This window comes from Polypterus senegalus, chromosome 11 (genome assembly GCF_016835505.1).
Source record: "Polypterus senegalus isolate Bchr_013 chromosome 11, ASM1683550v1, whole genome shotgun sequence".
In the NCBI taxonomy this organism is placed as follows: domain Eukaryota; kingdom Metazoa; phylum Chordata; class Cladistia; order Polypteriformes; family Polypteridae; genus Polypterus; species Polypterus senegalus.
In genome coordinates this window covers 126,669,143-126,693,548 of record NC_053164.1, presented here as the reverse complement: position 1 = coordinate 126,693,548, position 24,406 = coordinate 126,669,143, and the positions used below count along the sequence as shown (strand labels likewise).

General features: G+C 39.0%; 1 protein-coding gene across 2 annotated transcripts in view; it reads left to right on the top strand.

Annotated features, from left to right (window-relative positions):
* LOC120539499 (rho-related BTB domain-containing protein 2-like) overlaps positions 1-24,406 on the top strand; it is a 150,605-nt gene that overhangs the window by 51,888 nt on the left and 74,311 nt on the right. The window contains exon 1 of one of the 2 annotated variants that reach the window (XM_039769608.1): positions 13,804-14,036. The exons of the other annotated variant lie outside the window; for it this stretch is intronic. Within the exon in view, the coding sequence (XP_039625542.1) occupies positions 13,966-14,036 (71 nt within the window). The 5' untranslated portion in view covers positions 13,804-13,965. Of the gene's footprint in view, positions 1-13,803; positions 14,037-24,406 lie in introns of those variants that run through there. 2 annotated transcript variants of the gene reach the window in all.

Sequence of the window (24,406 nt, the reverse complement as noted above, 5' to 3'; positions counted from 1 at the left end):
AGCATCCGATGATATGTACTGAATAGAGAACGGTAAGGTAGTTTGTTGCTGCAATCAGGCTTTTTGCATGCATTCATTTATGAACTTCCATCCGAGTTATTTGTCTTTGTTTTTGAACTGCAGTGGTGAAACAACCTTAAAATGTGCAAAGTCACATTTAGCCACTACCCAAGCATCATAGAGGCAATGGGGCATACATGACATTTTGTCTAGTACAGAATTTTACTGAGTCGGGTGGTGTAACCCAAGTAGACCCTGAGCCAGGTCAGTTCAAATACCCCTCAACAAAGTCTGATTAATGTGCTCCACAGCAAGGTACCATTTTACCTGTGGAAGAACATTGTCCAAATAAGGTTGATGCTGCTTTGCTATAGAAGTAACTGAAAATAAGCTGACAAGCAGTGCATCTCTGCATCTCAGCAAGTGGGGCACTGTCTTCCCATCCTCCAAGCAGATGGCGCTGTTTTGAAAAAAAAATGTAGAAAAGTCAGTTCAATAATTTAATAAATTGTTAAACTACTGCGTCATTTTCCAAACCGCTTAATCCAGACCAGGATTGTGGGGAGTGCTGGAGCTTATCCTAGCTAGAATAGGGCACAAGGCAGAAACAAACCCAGGAGAGGGCACCAGTCAATCGTAGGGGAGTTGTTTTATTGTAAATTCAGCTTAATCATCATAATTTTTTTCCAATTTTCCATGATGCGCTTAATGCAATTTTTTTGTCTAGAAAAATATTTATTTTTGGAGTGTGTGCAATTGTGTTCATTCTTAGCACTGCTAGCCTGTTTCTGGGTTGCTCGAGTAGGACCTTGAACCCTGCAGTGTTCCTGGTATACATTTGCTGAGGTGTGCTGATGTGCAGCCTGAACTTTACAGTTCTGCTTTTGGGGCTTGAAGGCCAGACCCATTGAGTGATTTTCTTGTGACGAATAACATACATGAACTTGTACAACTGGCTATGTTGAATACTCATGTACAATGTGAGTTATCATTTTCCCCATGTCACACAGGATCACCTTCTGGACTCATCAGAGGTACACAAAACCATTCTGAGATGGGGGCTTGTCAGTAACAGCATGTCTCCTTCTTCCTCCACAGTGCAGAGAAGACACTAAGTGAGGGCAACTAACCCGGCCCCTTCCATTTTGATCACTATAAAACCCGGAATTATTTTGGTTTCGAGTCAACTGCAAAACAGAGCTCCACCAAGCCATACCCACTCAACCAAGCTACTCAAACAGAGCCTGGGAGGCTGCAATTTCATTTGTTTTCTATTAATCTGATGGAGCCCATCATTTCTGTGAACTTAGTCTTTACTCCTATTCGACTAAACCCATTGAACAAAAATTGGGAAGTTATGGTTGTTCATTTGTTCTTCTGCTTTCAGTATTGAGCATTTGACGCTGATGCTGAATTATCTTTTAATACTGTTCTTTGGAGGTTGTATGGTATAAGATATTATGTTGATAGATCATAGTTTTTGTGTGATTTTTTTATATATTATTTTTTTTATCATCACTGGCGCAAGTAGCCTAATACATTGTAAAAAAACCCATGTCAGTCCCTCACTCCTACACATGGTTTCCTTCCATACAGCTCCACCTTCTCTCATCTGCCTTATCTTCTGCCTGCACATTCATACCACAAGCTCCGCTTCACACCACTCACCTGCTGTCAGCAGCAAAACTGTAGCACTACCATATAACATTATAATTTTCTGTTAATGTCTCACTTTTTAGATTTGACTGAGAGTGTAGCAGCTCTCTTCAGAAAATGAAGGATTTGTAAGTAGAGATTTGCACTTATCCATGAACCTTTTCCTAACTCAAGCCAGGATGCTTCCCAATATATCTAGCGGCCACCTACCAAGACCAGCGGCTTTAAGCAGAGGAACAGGTGTTATAAATTCTACTCTCTGAGTGCTTATTTGCCTCTCTGTCTCACTGTTTCACTTTCACACATACACACACCCCCTCTGCCAAACACTTCACTGGTGGTAGAAACAGTAGACCTGATGTGAACTAATAAATTGATAAGAATGTCCAAAACATTTTTGGGACTTTGCAAAATCCCTGGGAAGACGTTGGGCTGCATTGAATGTTGGTCTGTAGGAAGCAGTAAAGATGATTATTTATTGTGACATTGTCATTCTTGTATTATATGCAGGTAAATCTATGAGAAATCATTTGTAGGGCTCTGCTAGGAGAAAAAGTTCTTTACTTTGCATAAATTTTTACAAAAAGGACCACTGAAACTCTTAGTTATAAAAGCATTACCATACCGTATTAGAAACTCCACAACCAATGGACCCAGAAAACATTTGAGCACCGCAACCACTGACTTGTTCAATCATGGGACTTTTCAGTTGTAGCCTTCTTAAAAACGTCCACCCTTCAGATTTCTGAACGCTCTGACAGCATCTGGAGAGGATAAGAGCTGGTGCACCTAGAGGATTTTAGCTCACTGCTGTGTTCATCTCTCTCAATGTTTATCTGAGGTCTAATGGCATTGGCTGATTGTAGATTTGTGTGCTGAAAGATTGTTCAGTTCAAGCTAAGTATAGCTGCATTATTTGTGTTGTGACTGATGTGTATTGTTGTTGCAGTTATTTTGCCACTGTTGTGGCTTTATACGGACACTCTAGGCAAAGTGACCTTCCCACAGTGCAATTCCCAGCACTGAACCTAATCCATCCATGGAGCTAGTGCTACATACTGAGCCATACTGAGCACAAGGTCAAAACTGGAAATGTCTATGTGCAGCTGATCTCTTTGCTGAGGTGGCTAGACCAGGGGCTGTTCAGGCGCTAACACCTAGAAGCCATCCTACAGTTCATCCCAGGCCACTGCACAGTGGGAATGTAATGGAATGTACTGTTAGTCTAAGGGAATGTTGGGCAGCCTTTGGAGATCATTTTGGATTTTTATGTTTTGATTATTTTGATGCTGTTTTGTTGGCATTCTTTCTAGCTGTTGTAAATCAAGTAAGTCAAGGATATTTTGGACAACATAAATAGTCGGGAGATGAAAGGATTCTGAAAGTGACAGGCAGAACCATAGTCAATTATGGGGCAGTGGTATGAAGGTCAAAAAAACAAACAAATCCAAAGATCGAAGTTAGAACTCTAAACTAGATTTAAAGTTCTTTCCTCTATCTGAGTGGTTCCTAAATTATTTTTTTCACAACCCAATTTTACCCGTATTGTGTCTTTGAGACCCAGATTCATCCCAGTATTGCTGCCAGCAGTCATCTTTCCCGCCTTGAAAAATCAGCACCAACAGTCATTCCTTGGTGCCGACAGTATTCTGTTTGGTGAATCTCCAACACACCTTAGAGTAGTGTAATGGCGTTTGCTTAAATTATCCCTGGTGAAACATTGCAACACATTCCCCAAACCATTGATGACCTTTTCCTATTTATTATAATTGTGGATGACGGCTCTGCACCACCCAAAGTCAAATAACATCAGACAGTTAAAGAACCTATGCTCTAGTTACTCTAGAAAAGTCAGTTACATTTTGTGAACAGGTTTTGTGCTCAAAATTGGGATAATGTGATTGAGCACAGCCATCTTTTAAAGGGGGGAAAGGAACTGACATTGCATCATCACATCATATGACCTGTAACAGCCAAAGCAACTGAAAAAATAATGGCTGAGACCATAAAAAGACAACAGGAAATTGCATCACCTACAAACAAAAAAAAAAATTCTAAAATGACAATATAGTGACATCGCCATCAGAATGGTAAAAAGTGTTAACCATAAGAAAAAGGCAACACAACAGTAAAAACCTCTGATTTTCAAAAAAAAAACAAAAAAAAAAACATACTGGGGCATACTATTTGGTATGTTGTTTGTCATGGGTGCAACCAGGTTGCTTATTGTTTGTGTGACATTGTCACGCTGCTACTCTTTAAGATGGTAGTGTGCTATTTCTACTGTCTCGGAAGAAAAAGAAACAATTTTTAAGCACAGGACAAGGAAAATAAAATGTCAAAAAACACACTAGGATCAAAACCAGGAAATCAAGCTGTAATTTCAGAGGGACCAAAAAACACCAAGTAAAAAAAAAGAAGTTGTAATGAAAAGGAAATCAAATGTTTAGTAATTCTACATAGTTTTTGTGGATACATCTGAAAACCCAGATAGAGAATGGCTAAAAAAATTACCCTTTAAACCCATCCTCATAATCAGAATAGAAGCCCTGCAAAACCATAACAATGACGAAATCACAAAATCGAAACAAACTGCAAATATGCACCTAGTAAAATAAATTTCAAAATACAACAACATTTATTTATATAGCACATTTTCATACAAAAAGTAGCTCAAAGTGCTTTACATAATGAAGAAAAGAAAAATAAAAGACAAAATAAGAAATTAAAATAAGACATTTATGATAAACATGTAAAAATGTTAAACAGAAGCTCAAAAAATTAAACAATTGCTGAAAAATGCTCCTGAAAGTCTATAAACAGCTAAATACTTTTCAGAGAAGAGGAGACTCAACACTAATAAAGCCATCCAAACGTTCAATCTATTACAGGAAAGATTTCAGTCTCTCTCTGTCTGATAAAAAATTAAAATTAGGGGAAAAGAATTTAACTTTCCCTAAACTCTGGTTGATGATTGTAGTTTTAGCTTCAGTATTTTGTCCATTTTGTCTGAACATTCTCTGGAAAAATGTTTAGAAATTGCTTGCAGCTTTGTCACTATTATACTTAGATCCTTGCACAAGACTGTCTGAAAAGCTTGTAGCAGCAGACATGTCAATGCCCTTGGCAGACTGCTTGCATGCAGACTCATTATAAAATTTTGATTAACCTTTTCTATCTGCTCATTAGCTTTGATCAGACTTTGCTAAAACCGTTGTATGCCTTCTGAAGGTGGTAGATTGGTAATACAATCAAATCAATTGGCACAAGTCAAGAGGCGCTCTGTCTTTGTCAAGTGATACAGTAAACCAGCAAGATGGCATGGTGCACTGAACTCAGGATTTTGCATACAATTCAACATCCTTAGTGGATGAACTTAAAAACTTAGTTACTTTTTATGTTTTTGTGTTCTAATTTTGGATACTGACATTTTTTTTACGTTATTGGTTTAAAGACTTATGGTGAGGACTGCACAATAACTATTTTTCAATCCTATTCCTCGCTCCAAACAAAATTCCATCCTGTTTCCATCCACTTCCTCCCACAATTACACCCTACTCATGCCCACATTCCCATTTTCCCTTCTATAAGGCACATGAATTGGGCACACAGCCTAAGTAAATTTGTAAAACAATAGAATCCTGAGTTCGGTTTCTGTAGGGTACCTTGAACTGAATGGCATGGTACATTTATGTAGTGTTCCCATTGGTTTAATTTAGCGATAGATAGATAGATAGATAGATAGATAGATAGATAGATAGATAGATAGATAGATAGATAGATAGATAGATAGATAGATAGATAGATAGATAGATAGATAGATAGATAGATAGATAGATAGCTGCTGAAATGGCTGCCACTTGTGCGGCACCAGAAATGAAATTCAAATTTGCCTAACATGTAACATCTCTGGGATGTGTGAATTAACTAGGACAAACCCACACAGTCAAAAGATAACTTTGTTTGCAATACTATTCACTAATAATCCTCTAATGTATTATAGTTTTCTGAGAAACATTGTTACTTCCTTATAAAAATGCTTTCTGGTGGTGAGAAGTATTGCATGAAATGTAAAATGAAAAATAGGGTCAGTATCTTAAATTCTGGACAACGTGGCTGTCATAGTTGCTGGCACTTGTAAAATGATAAAATGATTTGAGAACAGATAAACATTGGAATTTGTGTACTAAATGCCTAATTTAGAATATGAAAAACTTGCTTTACTGTACCTAACAGTAAAAATACAGGGTTTCATGAGCTTGCAGATGGAGATGTGATCATAAGATGAATAGACTTGGTATGTGATCAAGGTTTCCATTTGTAAATGAGACATCATCCTGAAATAAAAGCTGAGAGCTGCTTTTGTGAGAGGATGTCGATCTATTCCATTCACCATGTCGTACACTTGACAGTAAACTCACATTGTCATCTCATTTGTTTCACAGTGGGTATTGCTGGCTTCAGATTGAATTTGGCAGTGAAATATGGCCCTTTGTGTGCACTGCTTGAACTCCCGTCTAGGCTTTGAATGGCTACTGGCTGATAACTTGCTATGTGATAAATGGTAGAATCAACAGGGTAGCACAAGGTCGCTCACACACTCATGCCAAGACACATTCAGCTCTAATAAATCATGTCAGTTAAAGCTTACTTGACACTCAATACCAAACATCATGGGCAGAAATTGCCAGCATGCAGTAAAAGAAAAAATAACTTTTTTTTTTCATGGTTCCTTACCATAATTTTTTGAAATCTTTAGAATATGAAGAGAGCTATAAAAAGGCAAAGCAAAAATATCTTTATCCTCATATCAGAATAAAACAGTTGCAGGCTTCAGACTCTGGAAAGAGTGTCCTAATTAATTTTAAAATTAGAGCTCAGAAAATAATGGAATATGGATATAGCTTAATTGCAATTTTTAAAAATATACTCAACAAGTTATGTAAAAAATTTGACCTATAAAATATCAAACATGATTACTGGGCACATTCACATATATCTGGATAATTTACAAGCTTCATATTAATCTAACATGTATGTCTTTTAGTATATAAGAAAAAACTGGAGCATTACACAAAATGCACAACAAGCATAGACAAGTGAGAGGATATGCTAAGTCCATTTTGATAGGGACTAGACTAATAACAATCAAATGCAAACTCCTAGAGTTCTGAAAAAGCCATACTACCAACAAAACTACCACATCACAAACTATGAACTGCAGTTTGTTGATTGCTGGAAGACTGAAGAGTAGGATGCAATTATTACCCTCACCAGGACAAAGCTGACAGCACTGTGAGCATTATGTTTTTGGATTTCTCTTGTGCATTCAACACCATACAGTCATCCTTCTTAAGAAGAAACTCCGAGATATGCAGGTAGAACAGCCTATGATGTCCTGGATAATGGACTATCTGTCAGGCAGAACACAGTTTGTGAGGCTCGAGGACTGTGTTTATGATATGGATGTGATCGACTCTGGGGCACCACAATGAACAGTCCTTGTCTCCTTTTCTCTTCACCTTCCACATCTTAGACTATAAATATTACACCAGGTCATTTTACTTTCATGTCAGATTCTGCACATATGGGGTGTAGTGACAAGGAAGAAGAAATGGAGGATAGGAGTCAGGTGGAGAACTTTGTTTTTTGATGCAAAGAGAATTGACTACATCTTAACATCAGCAAAACCAAGGAACAGGTTATTGACTTTCACTTCATTGTGGTCGATTAAGGAACTGCAGGTTCTTGCAGGTAGATGTTGGGGCACCAACCTTATTATTCCTATTTAACGAAAATGAAAAAATGAAACAAATGGGCCACTACGTGCACTACTTTGAGAAACAATAACAAAAATTGCAAGGCAAGCATGCTGTTTTTCTAACACTCTGACACTCTTTCATTTCCAATGGTGTAGTTGGGTCAGAACTGACCGCCTCCTTGTTGTGCTCCCAGGTCATTGGCATTGGTTTATATGACTGCAGACAGAGGAACCAGTGGGTGTGGCCTGTGGGTTGGACTCCCTTCATGAAGAGAGTCTCTGTGGGAGGTGTGGTCCTTCACCAGAGTGAAATCCCACACAAGGAGGTAGTACCACAGCTATGTTACAGGTCACTTGATGGCACCCTCTTTGGCCCCATGTAATATCTGCTTCATAGTAGCCCAGAGGGTGATCCACAGTGTGACAGTATCAAAGAGTCTCTATGTCAGGTCACTATTCTGGGAGTGGATGTGGAGGTGGCGTACAAGTACTTGTGGGTCAACATCATGACAGGCTGGACTGGTCTTATAAAACAGAGGAACTATATAAGAAAGGGCTGAGCAGACTCTTTTTCCTCAGGGGACTGCATTCCATAAATGTGGGAAGTGACATCCTTCACATCTTCCATAACTCTATGATAGCCAGTGCGATGTTCTAGCGGTGTTCTGAGTTGGTAGCATGCTTAGTTATGAGACAGACTGGAGGAAGCAGCAGAGAACAGAATTAAAACAAAACTGAGTGCCATTATGAAGACTGCCATGTATCCTTTCTCTGACTCTCTAACACTTAGTACAGTGAAGTCAATGAATTGTGTCAAGAAAAACTACAGGGGCTCCTACAAACCAACAGTAATACACCTACATAATGCTTCACTGGGACTGTGACTGCCAAGTCAGAAGTTTTCTTTCTTTTTATTTGTCTTTCATTTTAATAATTCTGGTATATACTTGACAGGTGTTTGTTGTCTGCTATAATATAAGAGGGTTGTTGTTTGTTATAATATAATAATATGTACTTATTGAATAGAGCTTCTGTAAAAATTCAAATTACCCCTGGAGACAATTAAATTGCCATAAATCTATCTATCTATCTATCTATCTATCTATCTATCTATCTATCTAATCATTTCACCAGTGCATTTTCTAACGTGCTCAGTTCTGTTTTGTGAATCTACAGATAATACCAGTAGCAACGGTGCAGGCAGGAACACATACTTGATGAGACCATAGCCCAGCACTGGGTAACATCCCCACTTTCATCCACACTCAGTCATACCAGGCCAATTTAGAGTCACCAACTGTCTTGTCAAAGAAAAAACATCATGGACACCAAAAGAAAGCATGTGAATTCCACAAAGACTATGACTCATCCAGGAATCAGGGCTTTGAGACAGAAGAACTAACAGCTGGCCACTAGGCTACCTGACCTTCTTACTTTGATGTTATAGGTCTATACTTGTGTATTTTAACACTTTCCTGTTTATTATGATAGTATCCATCCATTCATCCATTATCCAACCCGCTACATCCTAACTACAGGGTCATGGGGATCTGCTGGAGCCAATCCCAGGCAACACAGGGCGCAAAGCAGGAAACAAACCCCAGGTAGGGTGCACACACACACCAAGCACACACTAGGGACAATTGAGAATCGCCAATGCACCTAACCTGCATGTCTTTGGACTGTGAGAGGAAACTGGGGCACCCGGAGGAAACCCACGCAGACACAGGGAGAACATGCAAACTCCATGCAGGGAGGACCCGGGAAATGAATCCAGGTCTCCTAGCTGCGAGGTAGCAGCTCTACCCACTATGCCACCATGCCGCCTATTATGATATCAAGGAGTGGTAATTTTTTTGCACCTTGGTGAAGCATACAGTATAAATAAGAATTTGACTGTCATTTGGTTGTGTGACAACACCGTTACTCTTATTTAAGCATAGAATATTACACTTGTCTAGTGTTATAGATCAGGGGATCACCTCCCGGGCACACCTAAAGTATGTTGTACCAGCCAGGATGAGGGGGGTTTGCTGTCGCTATTAGTCTTGTCTTCTTTTACTTCACACCATCAAAAATCTGTCCCTTCAGGGCAACAGAGCCATAGAAGCCGCTCCCTTTACGTTCCATCCAGTATAAAAGGGAGACGTTCCCAGAAGGTGTAACATTTGGACCTGACAGTTCGGGCAGTAGGGACATTTCCAAATGAGCAGTTTATTAAAACGTCACCAGAGTGACATACAATAGCAGGCAACTACCCAACAATTCATTCTAGCAACTTCAAGCGTGTGTTTTCATTTTTGTTTTTTCTTTCTTTCATATTAAACAGGGCTGCAGTGGGCTGGCGCCCTGCCCGGGTTTTGTTTCCTGCCTTGCACCCTGTGTTGGCTGGGATTGGCTCCAGCAGACCCCCGTGACCCTGTGTTCGGATTCAGCGGGTTAGAAAATGGATGGATGGATGGATATTAAACAGGGCTGCAGTGGGCTGGCACCCTGCCCGGGTTTTGTTTCCTGCCTTGCACCCTGTGTTGGCTGGGATTGGCTCCAGCAGACCCCCATGACCCTGTAGTTAGGATATAGCAGGCTGGATAATAGATGGATATTAAACAGGGTTTACCTAGTTGGCACTACTTTTTTGGAATCGCCCAGCCTCATCACTCTCTCCACTACACTGGTTACTCAGTTATTTCAGCAGTAATTCTGAACTGAGTGTATTCAAAACTAACGTTAAAAATTATTTAAAAAGTGTAGATATCAAGAGATGCACAGGATCAGGTAGTCCATGATTTTTTTAAAGTATGATACTCAATGTAGTCAGAATTTACTTGAAACTGCAATTGTTCAATATTTGCAAGGAAGTAAAGGAGATCATATAAAAGCAAGAGCTGTTTTGCTTTGTTTTTCAAAAAAAAAAAAAAACTTCAGACTTATCCTTCCTTATGTTGTGCTTCACAAAACAAAATCTTTTTTCTTTCGTAGCACCAAAAACATTCCTGAGTTCATTTTTTTTCCTGTCAACTTAATTGTTGTTGACCCATTGAGGGCTCCTGCAACAAGAAGTAAACTGCTTATACAGAACAATGTGATGTAAAACCAGCAACAACTGTCAGTGCCGAGACCTCTGTGCTCCTTTGAATCACTTCTTCCATGTCCCCTGTCAAATATTTATTTGGCTTTAGTGGTAAAGCCAAGAGATTTAAAGAAGTCATGACCTTGAAGGAAATGTGTTATAAGAAACTAGTAAACCAATAAAGCACAAGAAAAACATTTTAAAGATATCAGTGATTCTTGTCACCCTTCAATGAAACAGTCATGAAGAGGAAAAACACATTATTCCTTGAAACTTGGGGTTAAAAAATGACAACCAAAACTAAAAAACTGGATTATTTATATACACGTCTCAAGTAACAGAAACTACTCTACATCTGTTGAGAGAGAGTTAAGCTCGAGGTAAAGACCACAGAAAAATATTCAGATCTCCACAGAAAAAATATGGGCTGAATGGCTAACAGTCTAAACCAAAAAAGAAAAAGCTGTAGTGGGGGGCAGACTGAAATATAAAAACTAATATAAAAAGTTTGTTTTTGATGGAATATGTTTTTGTCAAGGAACCATTACATTTTTTTTTCAAAACATAGCCAAGAAATTACTAATACTGCAAACAGGTATTATTGTTTCAAATGACAATTACAATTTCTTTTTCTCATATGACTGCAAAAGCCCATTTTTAGCAGCCATTACACCAGTGTGCTAATGACAACCTCTCTTAGTTCATCCTTAATTAAGCATATTTAAATGTTATTTGGTTATTAGAGAAACCTTTTGGATTGTGTTAGCATAGTTGAAACCTGCTACTCTTTTCAATGAAGCAAGTAAATTGCCTTTCCTTGGGTTCCAATGTATTAGCATTCCTAAAGCTCAGTTCTGGGTTTAGAAGTATCCAAAATGAAAGGGCTTTTTCAAGAAACATGTCCATCTGTTTTTTGGTTTACGAAATAAAGGTTATTCCATGCAACACATTGCCAAAAAATTCAAGATTTCTTACAAAGATGGCCATGGTCATGAGGTTGACTAGTTCCCTTGTTTGTCTGCACCCATTGATTTCTTTTGTCGAATACAGATGCACAACTGTATAAGAGGATACGTTCATTAGAGTATGTAATATAGGAAACAAATGCCTTTCAGGTCCTCAGTTGGCTGCTTTCTTAAATAGTACACGCCAAATACCAGTGTCATTTGCAACAGTGGAAAGATAACTCCATGACACTGGCTTTAGGGGCAGAGTTTAATAGAAAAAAACATATCTGAAACAGGCAAACAAAAATGAAACATTAAAACTGGAAACATTTGGAATCACAAAGAAAGCCACTGTTCACTGTGTGACAGATAGCCGAGGCCCACTACTTCAACACTTGGTCCGGGGGAACTGCCATGGGCTACACACTACTTCCTCTGGAATGCTCGGTGGCAGCCCCCTTGGGTTGCATCGGGGCCACAGGCATGGGACTTCAGAGCTCAGCATTTTTGGACTCCGTGGCCACCGCCAGGAGGAGCTGCATGGCTTAACAAGTCTGTGTGGTCTGGAATGCAGCCACACCCGGAAGTGCAGCCTGAATTAGGTTAATTATCACCTGAAGCACTTCCGGGTGGGCTATAAAAGGAGCCAACAGCCACCATTCTGGAAGCCAGAGTCGGGAGGCAACAGCAACAACACCAATGCTTGCCAGGAAGAGTGGTGGTGAAGACCAGAGTGTGTTTGCTTTGGTGTTTTTGTTCGGTGCTTTGTGGGACTGTGCCGTGGCTGAGGCTGCCGTAGCTGAAACCATGTTGATTGATGTAACCATTTTGTACTGTTCTGAATTAAACCTGGCCAGAAACCATGTGAAATAATCTGAGGCTAAGTGAAAAATATTTACATGTTCTTTGTAGCCTATTGCCACACCAAGCATAACGCTGCACAGCACCCTAATAGCATAATATTATTCCTGAACTGCAGTTGTGCCTGAACCTTGATATATGGATACTTCTCTTGGCCTGGGCTTGGATGATTTAAGAAATCAGAAAGTAAAAGATACAGTAAAGTAAAAATGCAAATAAAGTATATTTAAATAGACATCAGGATGACCCTAAATTAACCAAAACACACTAAAGGGGGTTAGAAAATAAAAAAATAACAAACATTTTGGAGAAGCCCACTAAAAGACAGGATTGTACAGTATATTTTTTCTTTTCATTAATAGTAAGCAATAAAAATTTACTTGACAGTACTATTGCCTCACAGAACAAAAGATTCGGATATAATTTCAGCTCAGGTTGTTGCATATGTGGCATCTTTACATTCTCAATATGATTTTTCACTTTCGACTCCAACATCCATTCACGTCCCAAAAATCTGCATGCAAGTTAAAGTGGCTTGATATGAGCAAGTTTGCGTAGCCTCAGTTCTGCTTTATGCTTTGGAAGGTTGTGACTTCCTGTGACTGAAATGGACAGTGCAGTGTCCACCCAGATAATGACCAGGCTGGGAATCGAACTCATCTCCCCTGGAGATAAGCTTTTATTTTAGTGAAACAACTGAGTGTGTATCATTGTTTCAAGAGTTAAGAATGATGTGCAGATTGTACATTAATTTGAACCTTCCTCCATTACTTTTTTGCACTGAGGTCGCTTATAAAAAAAACCCTTACAGGCGATCCAGTGATGCTGTATGTAATTGACTCAACTTCAAGACCACCGAGCAGTAAAGGAGTGTTTGACAAAAGTTTTGCAGACATCTGAAACACTGACAAGAGAAATCCCTAGAATTAAGTACTTTGAGACATAAAAGATTGAATGTTTATTGCTCAAAAGGCAGCATGTTAAGGAACCTAATTAATTTGTCCATCAACTTATCAGTTCACATATTACCTTGCTTATCTTATGTGACCTGTCAACATTCTTTTAAGAAAACGTTTTACTTTGCCAGGTAGAACTTGCACAATGTTTGGTAAGGGAGTGCATGCCTAAAAGTAAAAGAAAACACAGCAATGCACAGCATTGAACATAATGAAGTTGAGCAGTTACACTTTTTAAGGTTTATGCTTCTCATTTATGTAGTAGAATGAGATAATTAATTGCTACTCCAGTTCTTTCTGATATATTTCAACAGAAACAGGAAAAGGGCTGCTTTTTCACTAGCATGAGATCTTTACTGGAGCAAGTGGTAATTTTGAGCTTTGTTAAAGACTATATTTTAAAGAATTTAAGCCAGCCTGTACCAATGCCGCTGGAGGGGTGGACAGTTTTTACAGTGAGAATGTGAAAGAGGAGGGAGGGAGAGAGAGAGAGAGAGAGAGAGAGAGAGAGAGAGAGAGAAGGAAAAGCTCTGCCCAGCTTGGCTGAACAATGAGTTGCTGTTTGACTGCATGGCTGTTCTTTGGTCAGAGCATTAAGTTAATCTGTAACTGAGGTTGACTTACATCAGTGAGTGCCACAGGAGATTGCTTACATAACAGCTCAGCTGCATGTGGAGAAAATGAGGCTCAGGCCTGAGCCGTGCAAGGTCCTGGATGACTGTGTCTGCCTCTCGCCTGCATTGTATCTCTCCAGTCAGCCAAATGCAGCACTTCAGTACAACACGGTAAGGGGCCGCATTCCCTTTTCTAATGCCTCACACCTGCTGTGCTTCTCTTTTGTATTAAAATAAAAGATACATAAGGTGATGTTTAATGAATTTAGAATCTAGCATTTTATAAACATATCAATTAGCATTCATGTTTCTTGAGATGTATGCCTTTATTAAGTACATTTGTTCATAGAATCGTGACAAAGTAAGATAGTGCTGAGCTCTTTAACCTTATTAAAATAATGTGTGTTTCCTTCAGCCTGGGATACTAGCTTGTTGTGGTCAGGCTTACCTCTGGGACTAGATGGGTTTATTAGCAGCTCACCTTGTTTGAACTGTGAGGCTCAGCAGGAGTTCAAAGTGAGAGACAATTAAAAAGAAGTAAATTGCTCTGTATGGATCAGAAAAATATACTTAATCTAGAAGCGTAATTTCCCTAAATGTATTATAGTTATTAGATATTCCTCACAATTACCAAAGCATGAGTTTTTATTTGTTACTCATGTATATTTCTGAAACAAACACACTCACAGCTCCAGCCTTTTTTATATAATGAATTGCCCTTGATGTTTGCACAACTCAGCTCAAAGCGCATCTGTAGTCAGGAGGGAGTTTCTATCAGCAGTTGTAAGGAATACAGTGCTAAAAAAACTTTGCTTCATATTGCCATGCACCCTGCCTTGCGCCCTGTGCTGGCTGAGATTGGCCCAGGAGAACCCTGTGACCCTGTGTTAGGATGTAGCAGGTTGGAGAATGAATGACTGACAAAAATGTATGGCTGTAAATTTTGTTAATTTTAAAGGAATTCATAGAGTAAATGAACATGTTGCCCCATCGAGGACTAGTTCCTGCTCTGAGTCCAGTACTTCTGGGATAGGGCAACAAAGATCCTAGGAAAGCAATAGCCTCTGTTCTGTGTTTCACAACCAACAGCACAGCTATCACTGACAGAAATCAAGAGTTATGAGATATGCATTACAATATATGAAAAATTATATATACAGTATCCATCCATCCATCCATTGTCCAACCCGCTATATCCTAACACAGGGTCATGGGGGTCTGCTGGAGCCAATCCCAGCCAACACAGGGCGCAAGGCAGGAACAAATCCCTGGGCAGGGTGCAAGCCCACCACAGTATATACAGTATCTGCATGAGTATGTATACACCATACCATTTTCTAAGCAGTTGTGCTTGAAAGTTTGTGAACCCTTTAGAATTTTCTATATTTCTGCATAAATATGACCTAAAACATCATCAGATTTTCACTAAAAGTAGATTAAAAGAAACCATTTAAACAAATGAGACAAAATATTATACTTGGTCATTTATTTATTGAGGAAATTGATTGAATATTACATATTTGTGAGTGGCAAAAGTATGTGAACCTCTAGGATTAACAGTTAGTTTGAAGGTGAAATTAGAGTCAGGTGTTTTCAATCAATGGGATGACAATCAGGTGTGAGTGGGCACCCTGTGTTATTTAAAGAACAGGGATCTATCAAAGTGTGCTCTTCACAACACATGTTTGTGGAAGTGTATCATGGCACAAACAAAGGAGATTTCTGAGGACCTCAGAAAAAGAGTTGTTGATGCTCATCAGGCTGGAAAAGGTTACAAAACCATCTCTAAAGAGTTTGGACTCCACCAATCCACAGTCAGACAGATTTTGTACAAATGGAGGAAATTCAAGACCATTGTTACCCTCCCCAGGAGTGGCCGACCAACAAAGATCACTCCAAGAGCAAGGCGTGTAATATTTGGCGAGGTCTCAAAGGACCCCGGGGTAACTTCTAAGCAACTGAAGGCCTCTCTCACATTGGCTAATGTTCATGTTCATGAGTCCACCATCAGGAGAACACTGAACAACAATGGTGTGCATGGCAGGGTTGCAAGGAGAAAACCACTGTTCTCCAAAAAAACATTGCTGCTCGTCTGCAGTTTGCTAAAGATCACGTGGACAAACCAGAAGGCCATTGGAAGAATGTTTTGTGGACGGATGAGACCAAAATAGAACTTTTTGGTTTAAATGAAAAGCGTTATGTTTGGAGAAAGGAAAACACTGCATTCCAGCTTGAGAACCTTATCCCATCTGTGAAACATGGTGGTGGTAGTTTCATGGTTTGGGCCTGTTTTGCTGCATCTGGGCCAGGACGGCTTGCCTTCATTGATAGAACAATGAAATCTGAATTATATCAGAGAATTCTAAAGGAAAATGTCAGGACATCTGTCCATGAACTGAATCTCAAGAGAAGGTGGGTCATGCAGCAAGACAACGACCCTAAGCACACAAGTCGTTCTACCAAAGAATGGTTAAAGAAGAATAAAGTTAATGTTTTGGAATGGCCAAGTCAAAGTCCTGACCTTAATCCAATCGAAATGTTGTGGAAGGACCTGAAGCGAGCAGTTAATGTGAGGAAACCCACCAACATCCCAGAGTTGAAGCTGTTCTGTATGGAGGAATGGGCTAAAATTTCTCCAAGCTGGTGTGCAGGAATGATCAAAAGTTACCAGAAACGTTTAGTTGCAGTTATTGCTGCAAAGGGGGGGTCACACGAGATACTGAAAGCAAAGGTTCACATACTTTTGCCACTTACAAATATGTAATATTTGATCATTTTCCTTAATAAATGACCAAGTATAATATTTTTGTCTCATTTGTTTAACTGGTTTCTCTTTATCTACTTTTAGGACTTGAGCGAAAATCTGATTATGTTTTAGGTCATATTTATGCAGAAATATAGAAAATTCTAAAGGGTTCACAAACTTTCAAGCACAACTGTATGTATGTGTATATACATATACACTGTAAATACAGTATACTGTATACATGCGTGTATATATGGTGAAACGTTTTTTGTTTTTTTATAAAGGACCTTTCTAAGACAGAGTCACAAAGTACTGTACACCATAGAAAACAATTCAAATACAGTTACAAACAATAGAAAATAAAATTAAATTAACATTTCAACAAATAAACCATAAAATGGAAAAGACAAAAATGTCTACTTCAACTGTTTTTTCAATATATCAAGTGTATCAGGAGCAAATAAACCACAAGGAAGGCTATTCCACCATTTTGGTGCAACGGACTAAAAAGCCCAATCCCCACAAGTATTTAGCCGAGTATGTGGAACAATAAGAAGGCCCTGGTTAGATGACCTAAGTGAGCAACTGGTAGTATAATAAAGAGCCAATAAAGAGAAGATAAAATTGGAGTAACATGAGAGCACTTTACTGGAGCAGGTTAACAATCTAGCAGCAACATTTTGAATAGACGCAGACGCGACTTCTTGTTTAAACATAAATAAAGAATGACAATAATCAAGACGTGAAAAAATAAAAGTGTGCACTAATGCCTCCATTTGAGCCTTCAATTCTATTGTTCTTAATTATGTTATAATCCATCCATCCATCCATCCATTATCCAACCCGCTATATCCTAACTACAGGGTCACAGGGGTCTGCTGGAGCCAATCCCAGGCAACACAGGGTGCAAGGCAGGAAACAAACCCCGGGCAGGGAGCCAGCCCACCGCAGGGAATGATATAATCTTCAGATTATAAAAACAATAATGAGATAAGGACCTCAAATGAGCATCAAGATTTAAAGACTCATCAAAGATAACACCCAGGTTTCAGACACAAGATTTAAAGTTGAGTGAAACAGACATAATCTTTGCATGCATATTTAATGGGCCAATAATTAAAACCTGTTTTTTTCAGAATTGAGCTGTAAAAAATGAATAGCTAGCCATCTATGAATTTCACACAGGTGTTTGGCCAGGGCAGAAACCTACGGAGGTGTGGTGGTTTAAACGGGCATGAAGGTTGAATATTGTCAGCATAAATGTGATATGAAACATCTTTAAAAGAACTAAAAATTCAAGCTAAAGGAATAATGAATAAGGAAAATAACACTAGCCCAAGAACAGAGCTCTGGAGCACTCCACGCTAACTAAGAAACTCCTTTCTGCCAAATAAAAGCTAACCAGTCTAAGGCCGTCCCAGAGATACCTACACAATGATTTAACCTGTTAATGAGAAGTGTAGGGTCTACAGCATCAAATGCTGCACTAAGATCCAAAAGAACAAGGACCAAAAACGCCCTCATATCAGCAGCCATCAGAAGGTCATTAGCCACCTTAAAAAGCTCTGTTTCACTTGAGTGTTGTTTCCTAAAGCCAGGCTGAAATGGATCTAAAATTTGATATCTTTTAAGAAAAGCAGTCAATTGTGATTTGACAACCTTTTCTAAAATTGTAGCTAGGAATGGGAGTTTAGAGATAGGCTTCAGATTATTAAAATCAGAGGGATCAGTTGGATACAAATTCATTGAGTAGAGAAGAATTTATTATGGACACCAAATTTGGACCAATCAAGTGAAGATTTCATAAAAGTAGAAAATTTGGAGGAATATCCAACACACAAGAGGAAGGATTTAAATTCTTGATAAAAGAAGACTGTCAAGAGATACTGGGGAAAAGGAATTTAGACTGAAAGAGCAAGGGGGATCAACCTGCACAAAATTTGAAAAGCAGAGATATTTGATCGAATGGAAGTAACTTTCTCAACAAAATATTTGAGAATATTATCACATTCAGTATTTGAAAGAACAGGACTACTAACGGAAAAAGGAGAAACAATGTTAGAAAAAGCGTCAAACAAAACTTTGGAATTAAGTGTGCTATTTGATATTAATTACACAAAATACAAAGCCCTAGCATTCCTCACTTTTTTTAGAACACCTCAGTTTTCCAGTGATATTGGCAAGAAAACAACAATTAACAAATGAAATGAGACCGAGTATTATACTGTAACCCCATCCATCCATCCATTTTCTAACCCGCTGAATCCGAATACAGGGTCACGGGGGTCTGCTGGAGCCAATCCCAGCCAACACAGGGCACAAGGCAGGAACCAATCCTGGGCAGGGTGCCAACCCACCGCAGGACACACACAAACACATCCACACACCAAGCACACACTAGGGCCAATTTAGAATCACCAATCCACCTAACCTGCATGTCTTTGGACTGTGGGAGGAAACCGGAGCGCCCGGAGGAAACCCACGCAGACACGGGGAGAACATGCAAACTCCACGCAGGGAGGACCCGGGAAGCGAACCCTGGTCTCCTAACTGCGAGGCAGCAGCGCTACCACTGCGCCACCGTGCCGCCCACTGTAACCCTTAGAAGCGTAGTCCTTTCATTTAGAGGAACTGCAAAAAACATTAAAGTGACAGTGGGTATGGTGTCCTACACAATCCAAAGTCAATTGAACACTGGAAGAAACTTTAATAGAAAGAGATCTGGCAGACCCAAAGTCACAACCCATTCAGAAGACAAGTATCTGAGGGTCACCAGCTTGCGTGATAGACACCTCACAGCACAACAGTTTCAAGAACAGCTTCAATGACAGCTTAACAGTGGTCAAAAAAAGCTAGTTTCAGCAGGTCTCAGTTTCTGCTGTGAAGAGGAGCCTAAGCTGCAGACTTTGACTATCTTACTTGCTATTGCCTCAGTAAGTAATCTCAGACTGGCTGGATGATGTTGTGATCAGGGCTCCATGCAGGCCATACCATCTGTTGCAGTTTTCCCTATTTCACTTTTTGCTGCAGATAGCTTTTTATCATTTTGGCTGTGTATTTGGGGTCATAGTCATGTTGCAGAATGAAGCTTGGACAGATGAAACACTTGCCTGTTGGTATTGCATTATGGATAAGAATTTACTTGTACTTCTCAGCATTGAGAGGGTCTTCCATTACGATGAAATTATCAACTCTGTTTGTACAGCCCCAAACTTGTAGTAAATGTCCACTGTTCTTCACTGTTGTGTGCAGACATTTATCCATGTGCTATTCTTCACACAATTTTTGTTGGAACCAAAAAGATTGACTCATTAGTGAAAGGCACCTGCTACTCTTTTTCTGCACGCCGGTCCCTGTGCCTTTTGTCCGTAGGTTGTTTGACTTTATTTCCACTTTAGAGGAATGACTTTTTGGTCACAGCTCTTCCATGAAGATCACTTCTGATATGGCTTCCCCACACTGTAGATTGTTATTCCAGGACCATAATGGTTTCTGCCAGCTGTGAGGTGATAGCAGCGCTGGACATCTACCAATTTAGAATGGAAGTAAGCTTACTGTACTGTATTTCTCATTCACTGAACTCAGTTTTTGTGGCCAACCACTGCGTTCTCAGTCCTAAACTTGGTCAGTTTGTTTGTGCTTCAACAGAAGAGCTTGGATTGTACATCTGGAAACACACGTCTGCCATTACATTTCTGCTTGGGAGAGACCTTGATGATGCAGGATGACCGCATTGTATTTGTCATTACACTCACCTTTGCCATGGTGTAAGATTTGCTTGTTAAACTGCCTCATCTCTCCCAATCTCATCTTTATTTATGGATGTCCCTTGCCCAGTCTACACAGCTGTTTCTGTTTCAGTTGATCACTTTGGTTCAACTTACACATTATGCCATTAATCATTAGCATCTGTTTGTTATATCTGCTTAATCAAGCACTGGGCTATATGCCTACAAAAATCTCACATTTTTAAATGGAATGTGATGTATTACTAAAGTATGTTAGCTTCTTTCTTTAAAGACATTCAAATATCTCATTGTAATGCTTCACTTTTTGCAAAAGGAATGTTTGGAAATCTAAAATATTCTCTTTTCTATTGGCAGACATATCTAGCAGACATAAGATAACTAAGAGAAATATTTTGTGTGCCTAATACTTTAAATATTACATATACATTGTAGGAGTGATATATTTTTTTGTGAACAAATGTTTATTGATTCAAAATTAAAAACAGACATAGGAAAACTGACAGACATTACTAATTCATTCATCCATCCATTTTCTAACCCGCTGAATCCGAATACAGGGTCACGGGGGTCTGACATTACTAATTAAGAGAAATAAAAAATATTACAATAGAGAAACAGAAAAGAACCTCCTCAATGACAACCCACCTATGAGAGAGTGAAATATGCAAAATTGAGAGATAGCACAACACTCCCCTTAGGAAGAAGGAGGAAAGGAATACTGTGCTCACTTCAGATCAGTTAGTTTAAGATAACGATCCATTTGCATCTATGTGGAGTATGCATGTACTCCCTTTTCTCTGAGTACTTCAGTTTTCTTCCCACATTCATAAAGCTCTGGGTGTTTAGTTGAATGGCAGTTCTAAATTGGTCTAGGATGAGTGTAGGCGAGTAGGCCCTGCGGCAGACTGCCATGCCATTTAGGACTGATTACTATCTTGCCCTTGATGCATTGATTACTATCTTGCCCTTGATGCTACCAGGATGCTGCACAGCCCTTCACAACTCTTTGCTAGATTAAGTGAGTTTAAGAATATCATGTTTCCTGTGATTACTACATATGCACTATACTCAACTATTATTGAACACTGGTATTGAAACATTTTGAACATCTCATTTCAGAGATCTGTTACAACCACTTCAATGATAAGTGAACTATAAGCATAAATTATTATTTTGTTCCCACCTAAACTGTAAGTTTGTTTGGGGTTAGGATCATTTCTGCTAGTACTTGCAACATTTATGTATTTGAGCTTGTTTGAACACATAGATTTTCTGGACTAAGTGCTTTTTAAAGCCCTAAAGATCTTTGCTTAAAGCTATGAGCTTAAAGTACAAAATTCATTTATGTATTGCTATACAATATTATTGCTAAGGACTTGCAACCTTTACTTCAGCACAAATACAAATGTTCTTATAGCAAAGTAGGACCCGATTCAAATATCATGAGACTCAGAGATGTAGAGTGGCTGCATTCACAGTACCTACAAGAATGATTTCTAAGACATTATTTTAAAGACCTGCTGGTTGGATGAAAGGTCAGCCACACATTTGTTGCTTTAATGGAGGACACTGAAAAAATTTAGCACCAGTTTGTACCTGGAATATCTAATTTTAGTAATACAGACTGATATATCATGAAGAAAGATAAAGAATATCAATAAAGAGTGAAGTATAAAATATTATTTCTGTTTGTTTTCAAAATTATTTTAAGGCGTAATGTCAAGATGATAGTACAGATGGCTTAATCACAGAAACCAGCCGATTTCTGAATTGGAAGAAATAGGATCTCAAGGACTGAACGCTGGAGATAAACTTGGGGTTTTGCAACTTACAATTAGTAATTTAAAAATAAAATAAATACTCTATAGATAATACACATATAAATCAGACCACTATAACAAAGTATACTGTACATACAAATATGATATATTTATGCAACTTCTAGGATAAGCTCTGGAACCAGTCACTGTATAGATAAATGGCAGAATGGAAACATTAATACATATTAGTACATATATATTTATCTTTTTTTTTCTTTACAACAAAGAAAAACAGCTCTACAGACATACTTTAGAGAAGACAACTTGCATTTTATGATTAAAGCTCCAAAACATAACACCTTCACCCCAGCATATGAAATTTTACATTTAAATAGTCCATCTATCCATCCATTATCCAACCCACTATATCCTAACTACAGGGTCACAGGAGCCAATCCCAGCCAACACAGGGCGCAAGGCAGGAACAAACCCCGCGCAGGGCACATACACCCACACCAAGCACACACTAGAAACAATTTAGAATCGCCAATGCACCTAATCTGCATTTCTTTGGACTGTGGGAGGAAACCCACGCAGATATGGGGAGAACATGCAAACTCCACGCAGGGAGGACATGGGAAGCGAACCCAGGTCTCCTTACTGCAAGGCAGCAGCGCTACCACTGTGCCTTCCTACAATGAAATATTATAAGTTAAAAATGACTCACTAAACCTACATCTCTAAAGTGAAAAGAGGAGAATGCAGCGCAACAAAACAACTGGTTTTTTTTATATTCTCAATATAATTTGGGATCTTAAGGGTCATTATAGTAATGATGTTAAAAAAATCACAAATGTCCCTTTTTTGCAGAATCCATCGATCCATTTTCCAACCCGCTGAATCCGAATACAGGGTCATGGGGGTCTGCTGGAGCCAATCCCAGCCAACACAGGGCACAAGGCAGGAACCAATCCTGGGCAGGGTGCCAACCCACCGCAGGACACACACAAACACACCCACCCACCAAGCACACACTAGGGCCAATTTAGAATCACCAATCCACCTAACCTGCATGTCTTTGGATTGTGGGAGGAAACCGGAGCGCCCGGAGGGAAGCCACGCAGACACGGGGAGAACATGCAAACTCCACACAGGGAGGACCAGGAAAGCGAACCCGGGTCTCCTAACTGCAAGGCAGCAGCGCTACCACTGCGCCACCGTGCCGCCCTTTTTGCAAAATGCAAAGTCACAATCTAGCTGAGGTAGACCATGTTAAGATAACTTGAGATTTCTGTATCTTTTATCACTGCATGAAACAATGATTAGAAAAAAAATTCAGGATAGGAAGTTATTTAGAAAACTTTTTTTAGTAAAGATAGCAATAATTAAGAAGGATGTCGGCTCAATTCATAAGGAATTACACAGACATAGATGGAATTTGGTCAAAATTAAGTTCATCATAAATAAATATATATGGTGCATTACACAGATAACTCTAGATACATCAAACCTGTTACCTATTAGTGCAGCTTTGAGCATACTTAAATCACTACTTTCATCCAAATGAACTCTGGAAATTATGTCTGATGTACAGTAATATTGAAAGTTCTGACACCTACAGCCCCAAGAGGGTGATGTAAAAGATTGGGAAATAGAAATAAATGAGAGAGGAAAAATGGAGGCTATTGAAGATAAGTGATGATTTCCTTTTTTCTGCTGTATAAGTCTTCTATTCATGAAAGGTACAGCACAAGAATGAGCATTCCAATACCATGAACATTAAGTTGCCTTCCAGGGCCATAAACAATGATTATGGTGTTCTGTAGTGAAAATTAAATTTGATGTTTTTACATAGATTCCATTACAATTGTGGTATACTTTGTACCATGGTGTTTTCAAGTTAACCCAATCATTTAATGCATTTGTTTGCCTAAATTTTACACATCTATTACTGATTCAACAGATTAGTTCCAACAAACCTCTATTCTTTTAAATTTATTTTGAAAGAAATAAAATTTTTTTTTTATTAACCTAAGATCTTCAAGGTGAAGTGGTGGCTCTGATGCTAGGGATCTGTGCTGGCACCTGGAAGGTTGTCAGTTCAAATCCCATAAATCAGTGGTTCTCAACCTGTGGGGCGGGCCCCCCTAGGGGGGCGCGAAGTAACAAAAGGGGGGGGGCGCGAAGATGTGAAAAAAAAGATAAGAATAAAAAATATGAAAAAAACATCTGTTGAAACCAAAACAAATTAACTTAAACTACATTCTGATACTAGAACAATAAATA